The sequence below is a fragment of the Haplochromis burtoni genome, unplaced genomic scaffold (genome assembly GCF_018398535.1).
Source record: "Haplochromis burtoni strain Fernald_Lab_line unplaced genomic scaffold, NCSU_Asbu1 Contig_385, whole genome shotgun sequence".
Lineage (NCBI taxonomy): Eukaryota > Metazoa > Chordata > Actinopteri > Cichliformes > Cichlidae > Haplochromis > Haplochromis burtoni.
The window spans coordinates 49,679-63,670 of record NW_024582746.1 but is presented as its reverse complement, the minus strand read 5'-3'; the positions used below and the strand labels follow the sequence as shown (position 1 = coordinate 63,670).

Below are 13,992 nucleotides of genomic sequence, written 5' to 3'. Positions count from 1 at the left end.
GAAGTTCAAGGGGGCCGAATACTTTTGCAAGCCACTGTAAATGCAATCCATTATTATTATATAGATTAGAAGTCTCCAATTATCATTACCACCAAAGGTGGTTGAGAACACAGGGCTAAGAAAAGCAGCTGCTGGCCACCAACTAGATATAGTGGTGCTTTGGAAGGAACAGAAGATCACAGCTGTGACATGTGTGGCAATCCCAGCTGAAAGCAACATCAGGATGGAGCACAGGAAAAGTAACATTGGCTAGAAGAACAACTGGTCCCGGTGGCAATAGAAGCATTAAGAGCTGCAACTGCCAAGCTGTAAGATTGGCTCTAAAGATTCCACAGTCACAGAGGTCAGAGACAGAGGTGTCTGTTCAGAAAACTGCAGACCGAACAGCAAAGATACCGTGCAGAACCCTCGAACTTCCAGGCCTCTGGCAGAGGACCTGGGCTTAAGAACCATGCTCTAACACTACCTCAGAGGGGTTAACTGTAATTATAAGAAAATACATTTCAGGACATTTTGTGGAATAATGAAAAAGTAATGTAATGAGTGTTGTAACAATAATAATCACAAAATTGTATCTGACATAAAGTGTCCACATGATTTTCACATGAGTTGTCATGGTAGTCTGTTTTGTACATTAATCCTCTACAGCACAACACAGAACATTTTTAAGCCTCAGGCCCAGTACATGTGAACTTAAATGATCAATCAGAATGTTTGGAAAGGTATCTAATTTCAGTTCAATAAGATGTGGGAATCACTATGAAGCGTGATTTGAACATCGGGCATCCTTTTCTGACACAGTGACACGATCGCATGATGTGAGAAGAAGGTAAGAATATTTCCTCTAGTAATCATATTTAAAATGACATAAACTGTAAATCAAAAATACGTGTGAGTGTAAGAAGATGTGGAGAGCGTTTTTGTTTTTAATTTTGTTTTTTTTACTTTGCCTGATCAGAAATTCAGTTTTTCTTTGTGCGATAAGGGGTACTTTTGAGGAAGACTTTGATAACTGTGTGTTTTTTCATAATAATATTATTTCATGTAGCACCAAGTAATAATAATGATATCAGATTATTATTTTTACAATCCCACATTGGAAAGTGTGTCCATCTGTCTGAGCTTCCAGGTGTAGGGGCACCTGAAAATGAAAATGTGGTTTTAAATGCAAAATTGCTCAAAGTCTGTGCAAATCCAGTGTGGGATATCTCAAAAGCATGAAGAGAAAACAAGGAAGCAGAGACCCACAGCGCCCATCCTTGAGTCTAGTTCTGTCGGAGCTTTCTTTCTGTTAAAAGGGAGTTTTCCCTTTCTACTGTAGCCATTAGACGAGCCCCTATAAGCAAATAGGGGCTCGTCTAATTGTCAGGGTTTTCTCTGCATTGTTATAGGTTAATTGCATTACAATATAAATTGAATTGAATGGAACAAGGCAAGATGCAGGGTTCCCGGGTGCACAGAAAAAACAGAGGTAATGTCTATAAAGTGTGCGGCTCTGTTTTACAGCACAAAAGAACTGTTTTTATCAAGTTTCACACAGAATGACAGCAAAGTCTCACAACATGAGAATCAATATGACATTATATTGGACAATTCGAACTTAAGCCTGTATCAAGCCATAAAGCTAAATAATCTAAATGTGTTTTTTCAATTCTTTGATCAAAATTGGTTGACATTTTTGGACGATTTTCTTATGTTTTTATTGCTTTCCAACAATTGTGTAATGATCTATGAGTTAGTAATTGCCTCTGTTTTATACAAGCCTAGTTGCCTAGGGGCAAGTTGTGGATATATCTCGGAAACGGGTGTCTGAAATATAACTTTTTTTTTTTTTTTGGGCAATAAAATGGTCCAAAATGTGTCAGAAAATAATGCTGAACAATTTTAAGCATACACTATCACAATGTGTGAAGTGGAGGGTTAAATTCACGGCGAGATTCCCGCCGGACAACTTATCTGCAGGCACTTCCTGTCCCACCCACATTTTCGTGTCGCTTCCGGGTGGTGGTTACGAGCAGGCTGCTGTCGTTATCTCAACGCTGTAAACAAGTTACTCAACGGTTTAGCTTCAACGACACATCAAGCGAAAAGAGATGCATATTAAAACAGGTGAGTTTGTGCTATATTTCGGTATATTTGAGTGTAACGCTTCACTTTCAGATGTGTTATTTATGTGTTTGGCCGCGGCATTAGCGGCGGGCTAGCAGCGCCGTGGGAAGCCTTTCTCCGCTTTGAATGAGGTGGTGGGGGGAGTTACGAAACTTCGGCTAGCGTTCTGGGTGGCTTTTTACAACCTTAATACGTGTAAAAACAAACATATCTACTCGACCCGCTGTAGTTAATGTTCATACATTTTTCGATGGTCAAAAATGTATGAACATTATGTTTAGATACATAAAACCGTCGAGTTTTATGCTCCACATCGTGACGCTGCTAATTAAAGTTTGCTAACACCGGTGCTCGCTGTTAGCTTCTATCTTTTTAGCCGCAAGCACCGCTCACATGAACCAGCGGGAGTTGTTTTCCACAAATGGAAACTATTAAATCATTTCTGACATCTTTGTTTTTAAATAGTCCGGACACTGAAGAGTCTGCGGAGGTAGCCTGCTTCTCGAAATTTCGGAGCGGTAAATGAGACGGGGTCGGCCGGGCGGTGGTCGGTCTCACCAGTTCTTTTGAAATGTGGCGCTTTGGAGCGGGTACGCTAATCAGGCCCGCTGTAAGCTATGTGCTTCCTCTTTATGTTTCAACTTGTGGTGCATTTGAACACGGCCAACAGTAATGTCTGAGTATGTTTCAGTGGCGCCATGCGGACAGAGAATGCTTTAACAACCAAAACGGGAGAGCCTTCCCGTAAAGACTGCTACCCAGTCACTCCTTTTCATGATGAGCCAGCAAGTGGGACAGCGTAACACAGGTCATTGGGCAAGATCAGACACGGGGACAAGTATGTCCCCGTGATGACAGCTGAGAGCTGTGATGGGCAACTGCCAGTTAGGAATACAATTAGTTTACTCTTAACCAACGGCAACATTATTTATTAATTAATTTGAGATTAGTTGACCTGAATTATATCAGCATCTTGTGTGACATTGCATTAATAGTCACTTGGTACGGCCTGAGGTGAAGTCTGTTTAATTACATTTTTTTCCACCTTCCGACTCAGGAAGTTGAACCTAAAACGTTTTATACTGGTGCTTGATAAATTGCTCATCAAAAGTGTTGATGGTAGATTTCTTCAGAAGAGTTGTACAGAAAAAAAGACCAATCCCAAAATAGACAAAAGCTGGAATCAAAACAACTTTGCAAGTAGCCAACTATACAGGGAACTGTTGTTCAGCCTCACCTCCTCTGCCACACTGAAGTCACCTGAAAGTGTGTCATCTACCCCCAATGTTTATGTGCATGGTAGAGACAAGTGCAAAGACCATTATTAATCAATGCCAAGTGATAAGTCTTTGTGTACTACTCACTACAAGTATGCTTACTAAAGTAAGGGCAAGATACTAGTAGGACAGTAATGTTGATTGGAAGTGATTATGATATGATTTAGTGATTTCACTTACAAATCACCAAGCACTGGAATTTTCTGCTCATATGCATGATAACATATTAAAACAGCAGATACCTGATCAACTTGTCAATGCTCATTTTCTTCAGGTACATGGGAAGCCAGCAACACTGTGTGTGAGCCTGATGGTCTATGTGACCAAGCAGTCCTTGTTTCAGCCGCCAATTCTGAGCCACACATTCGGAACCGCCGCCTGTCTCCTGGCTCGGGAAACTGTGGAGGTGGTGGGGGTGGAGGATGCATCTCTGGAGGTGACAAGCTGCCACGGCAGCTTTCACCCGATGGTGACCTGATGGGTTCCAGCCATGCCTTTAGCTTCCGCAGGGAAAAGGAACGCAGGGGCCCACAGCACAAAGGTCGTAGTCTGCGCAGGGAAAGTCAGAAGGGTGTTGGCCGTGTAAGTGAAAGGCCACAAAAGGTTAATCAAAAGGAAAGATGGGTCGAGGACAGTTTGTCTCTACTTAAGCCCCCACCTGCCTTCCCAGTGCAAGACAGTCCTGCCAAGCTACAGCCTGCTGTTAGCTATGCCTCCAAGGTGAAGGCGGGAGCTGCAACTGGAGCACTGGAGGAAGACCGACCTGCCATCGGCATGCTGCTACAGAACCAGTGGGGTCTAAGTTTCATTAGCGAGGCAAGACCAGTCACAGAAGGCTCCGGCCCCAACTCCCGTTCCAGTACCCCACTGCCCACAGATTCTAAACATCCAGCAGACCTACAGCTAGACACAGTTCTCACAGTGAGGCCCCCAGAAGAAAGGCCAATTCCAGTGTCTACCTCCCTCAACCCAATTGCATGCGCAGAGGTCGACGAGAGCAATGGAAAGCTGCTGCTCAGTTGTCGCCACCTAGTGGAAGCTCTGAACTATCATAGTAAAGGTAACCACCACAAGAAGCTTTAAAAATGATATCTGGCTAGAGATCATTAAATCTGAAATTATGGTGAATAACAACTACCTCTCTCACTCCATAGAGTGGAACGCTATCTGCAACAGACAGAAAAAAGGTGAGTTTTCCTAATTTATGCGCTTTCATTTTGGCGCAAGACATTATTCTCTACTATTTTGTCACACACACTCATTGATGGTAATTTGCTAAAATGTGTTGCATAACAAAGTGGTCTAATCTTTGCTGTTTGTATGAAGTGTCCCTTTTGACTTTTTTTTTTTTTTTGGCTTCTCAGATCCAAAAAGGGTGATCTGGTACAAGGACACCAAGGAGCACCCAGCCTAGCAGTGTGACAGGCCCCTAGTGGAAACACACACAAGTACATACACATAAAATACATAAAGATGGACGAATTTGAGTCCTGTTCTCACACACTGCACTCAGGATGATGTCTTCACGCAAAGCCACACTGAGACACTTTGGACTAACTCCTTTAAGATCTTACAGCAATGGACTTTTTTTTACGCCTTACAGAAAGCCTGCCTTAATTAATCAGACCTGTTTTCATTGTCTCTCATTACCATTTTAAGCTTGTATGTGTAGATTTTTTTTTTTAAACTATAGGCGCTGTAATTTAATTTGTTTCCTTTTTGAAAGCTGCCGTTTTTATCATACTTTGTCCTCTGTGAAGCGAGTGGTCAATCAAGCACTTTGTTCAAAGAATTTGTTTACCAATCCCTGTGTGCAAGCCCTCACCAGAGTGACTTTCCCCCTCCCCCATCAATTACAAATCAGAAGAATGTCTCATTCCTGCTTGAGTTTTGTATGCAGAGGACTCCTGTACCCAAGTCTTCAGTTTACAGGGGGTGTAGTCAAAGGCACAGAAGAGTTCACCCTTTATCACATCACCATATTAATGCTGTGTTCCTTTTGTTTTCATTTGTCCCAATTGGGTGAATGTTACTTATGAATCCATAAGGGATGTCACCATGTTCAGTGTGTTGATTTTTGAAAAGAATTTATTAAATAAAAATTACACTGGAGAAGGAGGAAGAATGTAAAAGGACAGTATTGCTTAATAAAAATGAGTAAACTTGAGTGGATCTGTTAATCATCTTTATTTGAACACAAATTGTCATTTACTGCTGGCAGCCTCACAGGGTTGAAAATCTCACTTATTTCATGAGAAACTTTCTGTTGTAACTGTACATAAGAGCACAAATGTGCAAGAAATTATACTAGCAAGTTCTGGGAGAGGGCCTCAGCGGGTACATCTCCAGAACCTAAAGTTACAAAGGTGGGAATTTTAAGAAAAGTAAAATTTTTGGTAATACAAAGCTACTCCTTCATACAATCCAACACAGAGCTCTGTGTGTGAGCTGTTTAAATGTTAGTTAGGCACTAAAAATATGAAACCAGCTCCTTTGATATCAAATATCTGTCTGGATAAACCCTTCAAAATGGAAACCTGCAGTCTTCCTGGTTAATAGTCTGCATTTTTTGTTGTTGTTGGCGTGTAAAGGCCTTAACCAGTGAAGCTGCGTAGCATAGCTCAGGAACTGAACTAATTTACAGTCTGAGCATTTGAGACATTTTTCATGAAGGACCATGTTACAGCAGTATGTCTCTTGGATGTGTTTGAATAGTTTTTCAAACATGTGATGAGATCAGGTTTTGGATGTACAGAAAAGTATTCATCTGTGGAGCTGCCGTGTTATGTTTGAGGCCCGCTGTACCACGCTAAATGTGTCACAACAGACCACAAAATGATGGCGCTGCAGTCAGTCTCTCCATGTCACCTCCACCTCATCTGTTCTATACCTGCAACAGGAGAGAAACCCATGGTCATTTACTGCAAGCACAGCAATATGAACACAAACACAATACGAATGAATTTTTCCATCCTAGAGTCAGGATTAGCAACTTTTAAACCCAACAGCCACTTTAACTCATACAGACATATAATCGACCTATAATGAGTAAGGGACATAAATGTGATTCTATGGTGGGTTATTAAATCACAACTGAAAAGGTCTATGAAGCCTTACCTTTGTGTGATCCATGAGTCTTCTAGCTCTGTCACCTGACCAGACCGAAACATCTCCCAGCCGGCCTGAGCGATCATCGCTCCATTGTCAATGCAAAATCTGTGGCAACAAACTGATCTTTGTTATCTGCATCTTTCAGCCAGATCAACATCCTATCACACCAATTGAAAAAGTCACAATGAAGAGCTCCATTGCATGTGTTCACACAAGAACAGCTTCATACATCAGATGTTTTTGTGGCTATGAATGGTACACTTTATAACCAAAAGTATTTGCTCATCTGCCTTCACACACATATGAGATTGAGTGACATCCAACTCTTAATCCACAGGCTTTGCAGTTATAACAGCTTCTGACCTTCTGGTGTGTCTATGGAAATTTTTGACTATGCGGCTCAACAGCCGCTGACCCCATTCTGTGATTATATGTAGCCTACCTCTTTATGTCCGAGTTGCTGTCATTCCCAATCATTTCTACTTTCTTAAAATATCACTAACAGTTGACTGTGGAATCAGCTAGGAAATTTCATGACTGTACGGTACCTGGAATTCACAGAGCTTTGAAAATAACAAACACATTGACTCTTAAAAGTAGGGTGGGTGAGAGCATGCTGTACTCAGTCTTAGGACCAAACTGCTGCTCGTGCGTGTAAAAGTGAAACTAATTCTAGTGAAGTTTCAATGGAAATGAAAGTGAAGGATCTGAGTGTTGGGCAGACTGGGTTACCTTTCATCTGTGGCAAACAGCTTTGCTCCTCTCTCCTTACACATCACTCCCATCATCTCCTGCAGACGCAGATTACCTGTGGTTGGAACATGAGATAAACACATTTCTGAGAGCGTGAACTCATTTCCATTCATAGCAACAGTAAACAGAGAGGAGTTTCAAAAATGGGCTTAGACTTTAAGGGATCCAAGGCATTCCTGGGTGACTGTAACAATAAGTACATAAACAAACAGTAGTTAGAAACAACAAACAACAGAACCTTGGAATCAGTAAGAAGGACTAGATGTTACAGTCCCTGATAAGAATGCATTGCTTTAGATGGAGAGACTCTTGAGGGATGGAAAGGCAGCAGAAACTTTGTCAGCAGCACGCATCATTGTGTGCCTCAACTTTCGGTCTTTTACCCAGGCTAATCTGCCATTTTCCTTGGTTAGGTTTAGGGATTAGAGATCTGATCTAGCTTATCATTTTAAAATTTGGGACACATCATCAGTAGTGGACCTTGGATTCATCGAGTGTTTCGGCCATTATCCTCCTCTGCCCTGTTGGACGTGACCCACCACGTCACGATGCCGAAGAGCGGATTTTGCCTGTAGCACAGATGTGGCTGGGGTCCACTTCCTCCCCATTGCTAGGGTGGGAGCAGTGCCTCTCACTATGGGGTCGTGGGAGTCCATGAGTGACATCTCAGGCCTCACTTCTGCACATTTAAACTCCTCAACCAGGCTAGGGATAGGCAATGACAGTATCCCATCGCTGTAGAGTATAATAATTAGAATTGCTGAAGTTCATGTAGACAGCTTTACTGCTTGTGGGAAGTCATTTTATTCTGTTGGATTTTACACAGAAGAAAACTGGTGTTCCTGTTTCTTTACAGATAAAATCGAGCCTTACACTCTGATTGCAAAGCATTTCACAACAGTAAAAATAGCGCACACAAAATGACTGCAAAAACTTAAATGCTTCAGCATATTTGCTTTAATATTTTAGAATAAGCTGCAGCTGATCGTTTCAGATATACTTACAGCCAACGCCCCCGACAATCAGCACTTCCTGGGAGCCACAGTGAGCCATAGCTCTTTCTGTGATCTCCACCAGCATGGAGAACAATGTCTCCTGCAAAGACAGAAGCAATACTAATGGGAAATACTGACATCACTGATGCCAACACACCAACCAGGGCTGCAACAAGTAGTTGATTAACAGAAATTCAAGAGGTAAATATTTTGATAATCCAGTATGCTTTAATCGCATCTTAAACAATTCAAATAATGTGCTGCTTTCAACTGATCATTTCAGTAATAAAAATGTAATTAATCTATTAGCTAAAACTCTCGTAACTCTCGCTAAAACTAATTGATAAAATAAACTAAAATAAAAAAAGAACAAGCTTTTCACACACACTGATTTGAACATAAAGTCCTTTTTTGAAACTTATAAAAGTGTGAAACCTCCTCTGTGCCGCTCCTTAAACAAATTGAATCACACTTTTCAGTAAATCATACAATGTACAAAACCTGGTAAACCAGCTGCCAGAAGATGCCAGCTGCTCCTTCTCATTCCAGTTGCACTTGAAATGAGAAGGAGCATTTTTGTTTCAGAAATATGTTCTGACAATCTTATAAAGTCAATGAGAAAAACTCCTTTAAGGTGTTTTATCAGAGGATAACTACACTGCAACACCAAAGGTAACTGGATCAAATGTTTTCCACGTAACCAAAATATGAACTTTCTGACTTTCGTGTGTATAAAGGCGCTATGCTGTACCTGAAGTGAGAAACACAGGTCTTCTGCTGTACACTGACCAGAGCTCAGCATCTTATGAGCAGCGTCCTGTGGAAGGAATATAAATGTAAAGAACATAAACCAAAAGTAGCCTTGAGATAACTCAATCAATATGACACAACCAACGTTACAGAAGAGCAAAGGACTTACTTCAATGTAGGACAAAATCCCAGAAAAGGACACATCCATGCCCTTTACTGTATATGGCAGCTCCACATACTGACTCCCTCTGGCAATGTGGAGAGAAAGCAAAGTTTAGAATAAACATAAAAAAAATTAAAAGACATAAAGAACACTAAATATTCACAACTATTCAGTGATCTCACTCACTTTTTGGCCATCTGCTCTATGTTGTAGCCTGGACTTGGATCATTGGAAATCTGAGTGTAGAAATCGTTTCATAGATGTATGATTACTTCGATAATCTGTTGCACTAAGTGAAATGCAACTTGATGGTTTCATGTTGAGAAGTATGACACAAACCTTAATAACTCTGGCAAACCTGTCTAAACAGTTGCCGACTGCAATGTCGATGGTCTCCCCAAATATTCGGTACCGCCGCTCTGAATATGCAATAACCTGCACAAAATTCAGGATGAAGAAAACTCAAACTGCATTTCTACTTCAAATATACTGCTGTTTAGCTGACAGCTGCTCATCAGAAAATGCAGTGCAGATGTTCTGTGCCAAAAAGCTCTGGATGAGGCTTACAGGGAGGAACCAACCTGTGTATTGCCCCCACTAACATAAAGCACGGTGGGGTTGTTGGCTTTGGTGATAAGTCGTCCCATCTCTATGTGTCCAATACAGTGGTTCACACCAAGCAGCGGCTTTCCCCAAAGCTGTGAAACTGTGCGTGCCACTAGAGCCACCGTCACCAAGGGTGCACCCATACCAGGACCTGAAGGAGAACAACTTATTGGTTTGGTCTTCTACAGACATCAGTCAATAATCACAGTCCCTTTATTTCTATTCATATCTTAAAGACCTTTTAGTACAATAATATTCCTACAGAGCACTTTGCTCTCAGATTGCAGGCTTAATTTAAATTCCTAGAGTTTATAAAAATAGAATGGGAGCCAGAGCCTTCAGCTCTCAGACTCCTCAGGGTCTGATTAAACTTACTTTTTGTTATAGTTGATAACTAGGGCTGGATCAGGTGGTTTTGAACCCTCCATTAGTTATGTTCTTAGAGTCTAAAGCTGCTATAGCCCTAAGCTATATTCTCTCTATCATAGTTTAAAAAAAACCCCAATATGTAAGATGTAAGTCAGATAAGTATGTGTTTCTTAAAGCAGGCCTTAATAATTGTCATAGTTGTCAAACGAAGGACAAATAAGAGAAATTTTGACATGATCCATTTTCTTTATAAACTGTGGAGCTTGACAAATGTTCTTTGGCTTGTTTATTAGGAAAAATCCCCCATCTCTTTAAGCTATCCTTTTTCTGACTGGGAGCTCTTCATTAACGAAGGTCTGAACTTTAATGGCACACAGAAATTTGTGACATTTTTGAGTAACTTACAATATAAAACTAACGTTTGTTTGTTAACAAACAATCAACTCTCAGTTATTTAAAATCACTATGACCCTTATTTGATGAGAACATGTTTGGATAAATTTTTGACAGACATCTGAAAAGTTAAAATCTTTTATATTACCTTTGGTGTATGCCACACAGTCGATGTCTGCAGGTTTTAGCCCCGCTTGCTCCAGCGCCTCCTTCAGGACGGTTAGTATGACAGCACGGTGGTGTCTGGCTGTGTCACTTGGCAGGAACCCTGAGATATAAAAAAAGCATGCAGTCAACTAACAGATTTTCATATAAGCAGTATGTTGGAGTTATCATTAATATCTTAGAGGAACTCTAACTTACCTTGACCTGGAGGTGTAATGTAAGTCCGTCTGGGGTTGGAAAGCACTTCCCCATCCCTGATTATGCCTATGCCGATCTTATTGGCACTGCCCTCAAATCCAATCACTACAGTCATGGCTGCAGAAAAAACTGTTTCAGAAAGAAGGAAGTCACTGTGTTGTTATAGTGTCTTTTCATTTAAACCCTTCATCTCTCTTGGAAGTCTATTACAGGCAAGAAAAAGGCACAATAAAACTAAATCAGATTATACTGGAAAATTTTGGACTGGACATCCACATATCTAAATATGTCTGGTATGGTAACTGCATCGTATCAGATCGCAATACCCTACAACGGATAGTGAGAAAAGATGAGAAGATCATTGGAACCTCTCTTCCCTCCAGCACAGACACTCATCTAGGGCTGACACGATTACGTCGACTATCAAAATCGTCGACGACTGATTTAATAGTCGACGTGTCGTTTGAAGCTTTGTAAGATCTTGAAAGACGCAGGAATAAGTAGTAGGATTTAAGAGTGTAATAACGGACTGAAACAGAAGATGGCAGCACTGCATGTACAAGGATGCCAGCTGCCGTTAAGCCCCGAAAGAGAAGAAACTGTGTCCCAGAATTCATAGCGCGGCCCAGCTCAGTTTCCAACAAACAATATTCTTTCTGGCTCACAAAATAAACGTTTAACATATTTTCAGGCGGGAATGTAGCTGTGTAAACCTCAAATATCTGCTCAGTTTATCAGGACACCACATATTTTCAAAAGCGCTCCGACGTTTTCGGAGACGTCTGTTACCCACTAGCTCGACAGCTAGCCGGGGGCTAGGTCACTAGCGCCGTGAGAACACCGGACTCCCGGCAAATTGTTTTCAAACCCACAGCCGTCTTTTGCTACTCAGGTAAACATGATATATGAGTCACTTAGATAACTTAAAAATGTTATTGTTTGGCTTTTTTTTTAGTATTTTATTTGTTCCTGAGTAAATCGGTTTGGCTGAGATTAAAGTTATAGTTTTTACACAGCTGAATAAATTTCAAACAGACAGCTGATTATCAGAAGTGTGAGATGCTCCAGAATTTACTCCGGTGTCCTGTTATAAACTACGAATCCTTGAGGCCAAGTCCATAACATGTAACTGTTTCAATTAGATTGATTGTCATTTTAACTGACTTTTTTATTTGAATTTTATTTTTTATTTTATTTGTATTCTTTCACTTATTGTTGCATGTGTGTTGTTGCTGCCTGTGTTTGAGTCATTTCTGTAACTGTGAGACATCTGCTGCTGCCTATCTTGGCCAGGTCTCCCTTGAAAAAGAGGTTTTTAATCTCAATGGGATCTTCCTGGTTAAATAAAGGTTAATAAATAATAAATAAGGAGTTTATTAAACTTCACCGAAACAATCTGCAGATTTCATTAAAATTTAATAAACTATCATCTTGTCTTTATTTTTAGTTAGCACAGACCTCAAACACTTAAAGCTGTAAGCTAATGATAGTTATATAAGAGCAGATGCTGCTGGTGCAATAAGCTGTACGTTTTACGTCCAATGGATGATGATCTGATTAGTCGACTAATCGCAAAAATAATCGGTGACTAGTCGACTATCAAAATAATCGTTTGTGGCAGCCCTACACTCATCACACCCACTGCATCCACAAAGCCACCAGCATTGTGGTGCACCCTTCACACACATTCTTTACCCTGCCTGCAGCCTTCTGGCAAGAGGTACCGGAGTATTCAGGCTCTCACTACCAGACTGCAAAAAAGTTTCTTCCCCCAAGCCGCCAGAACACTCAGTGACTGGACTGACACACGCACACACACACACACACACACACACACCTTCATACACGTAACTACCTCAAGCACTCATCTGCACAATCTCATACACACACCTTCATACAGCAAGTTACTTTTTGCACAACCCACTGTCATTGTTGCCCTTTTCTATTGCACTGTTGTGTCTGCACTGTCTTGTGTCTGTATCGTTCTGTTCTGTCTGGTGTTGCGCTGCGCATGGTTGAAATAACAATAGAGATTGACAGACCACGTGACTTTCGCGCATTGCGTGGCAACAAAATCAAAACACTGCATCAAGCGCTAGTATTTCCAGCACCGATAATCATTAATTCTGCGGTTTTAATCCCTACTTGCATTTTATTTGCCCCAAAAACAGTTATGTACAAAACGGAAAAAAAATCAAAGGAGTGAAAGGGTCAGACCCATATGAGCATATAAAGTCGTGCTGCCCAACTTTCATCACGCACATATTTATTATTATATGGTCCTAAGCCACTTGACTTGACTTGACCACAACACAACACAAATACAATCAACACCAAAATTCAAGATTCAAATTATTTAGCAGCAAACATTTTTATGCAGATAACATGTTATTGCGCGCATTTTTATTAACCCTGATAATACACCTTTAACCTACATATTTCCACATTAAACGTTTGGACAATCAATACGTAAACATAACATAACATACGTTAACAACATAACGTATACATAACACTATTTATACCAATTCCATGTGCAATACTCAACTGTATATACATAACACTATTTATTACATATTACTTACGGCTTGTATATTGTACATTTTTATATATATATATGTTTTTCCCTATGTTAATACTGTCCATATGTACATAGCGCTGCAGAACTGTACCCCCCCCCAGCATGTTTACACTGAGTAGGAGATGCTCTGTATCTCATTGTACAACTGTATAGTGACAATGAAGGCATTCTATTCAATTCTATTCTAAAAGAACCAAAGCATAAGCATCCTGATAGCTGTCTAATTAGCTCCTATGCTAACCGCCGGAGAACAGACCGACTTTTTTTTCCAAAAGTAAATTTATGGTGATGCGGTTTTGAAAACAAAATATATTTACCTACTTTTTAAAATTTCCTTCGGTAGGTCACATTAATCTTAATTCATATCACTTTAACTTTTACGCACGTAAACCTAACTGGCTGGGCTAATTTCTGTAGCTCAGCTCCTCCATAACGAAGCCCAGAGGACCCAAACACTGGTAGGATTGACAGACCATTTTGCCTTAACATTTTCCCTTAACATAAGACAACGTAAAAACAGAG

The 13,992-nt window shown here is 40.6% G+C and overlaps 2 protein-coding genes across 3 annotated transcripts; one reads left to right on the top strand and one right to left on the bottom strand.

Moving 5' to 3' along the window:
• Positions 1-1,967: 1,967 nt before the first annotated feature.
• On the top strand, positions 1,968-5,553 carry si:ch211-214j24.10 (uncharacterized protein LOC558894 homolog). Its single transcript, XM_005944085.3, has 4 exons — positions 1,968-2,109; positions 3,661-4,446; positions 4,541-4,573; positions 4,751-5,553. Exons 1-4 carry the CDS (start codon positions 2,094-2,096, stop codon positions 4,798-4,800), a joined length of 885 nt encoding a protein of 294 aa, XP_005944147.1. The 5' UTR covers positions 1,968-2,093; the 3' UTR covers positions 4,801-5,553.
• A 1-nt stretch (position 5,554) lies between these two features.
• Positions 5,555-13,938, bottom strand: LOC102294925 (O-sialoglycoprotein endopeptidase). 2 transcript variants are annotated; one of them, XM_005944083.3, is made up of 12 exons: positions 13,792-13,938; positions 10,890-11,018; positions 10,675-10,794; positions 9,740-9,915; positions 9,498-9,593; positions 9,345-9,394; positions 9,165-9,243; positions 8,997-9,062; positions 8,255-8,345; positions 7,230-7,305; positions 6,504-6,602; positions 5,555-6,276 (listed from the first exon to the last, which is right to left on the bottom strand). In XM_005944083.3, the coding sequence occupies exons 2-12, from the start codon at positions 11,002-11,004 to the stop codon at positions 6,237-6,239; spliced, it is 1,008 nt and encodes a 335-aa protein (XP_005944145.1). In that variant the 5' UTR covers positions 11,005-11,018; positions 13,792-13,938; the 3' UTR covers positions 5,555-6,236. The 2 variants fall into 2 exon arrangements, with proteins under 2 accessions (XP_005944145.1, XP_005944146.1); XM_005944084.3 differs by having other exon boundaries at positions 13,788-13,934.
• Between the last annotated feature and the right edge of the window lie 54 nt (positions 13,939-13,992).

Excerpts from the sequence above, each read along its gene's own strand:
- LOC102294925 (XM_005944083.3), bottom strand. The coding sequence starts at position 11,004 with ATGACTGTAGTGATTGGATTTGAGGGCAGTGCCAATAAGATCGGCATA. Across the intron at positions 9,244-9,344 it reads ATAGAGCAGATGGCCAAAAA|AGGGAGTCAGTATGTGGAGC; the intron begins GTGAGTGAGATC and ends CCACATTGCCAG. Across the intron at positions 7,306-8,254 it reads GATTGTCGGGGGCGTTGGCT|GTAATCTGCGTCTGCAGGAG; the intron begins GTAAGTATATCT and ends TTCCAACCACAG.
- si:ch211-214j24.10 (XM_005944085.3), top strand. Across the intron at positions 4,447-4,540 it reads TCTGAACTATCATAGTAAAG|AGTGGAACGCTATCTGCAAC; the intron begins GTAACCACCACA and ends CTCACTCCATAG. Across the intron at positions 4,574-4,750 it reads CTGCAACAGACAGAAAAAAG|ATCCAAAAAGGGTGATCTGG; the intron begins GTGAGTTTTCCT and ends TTGGCTTCTCAG.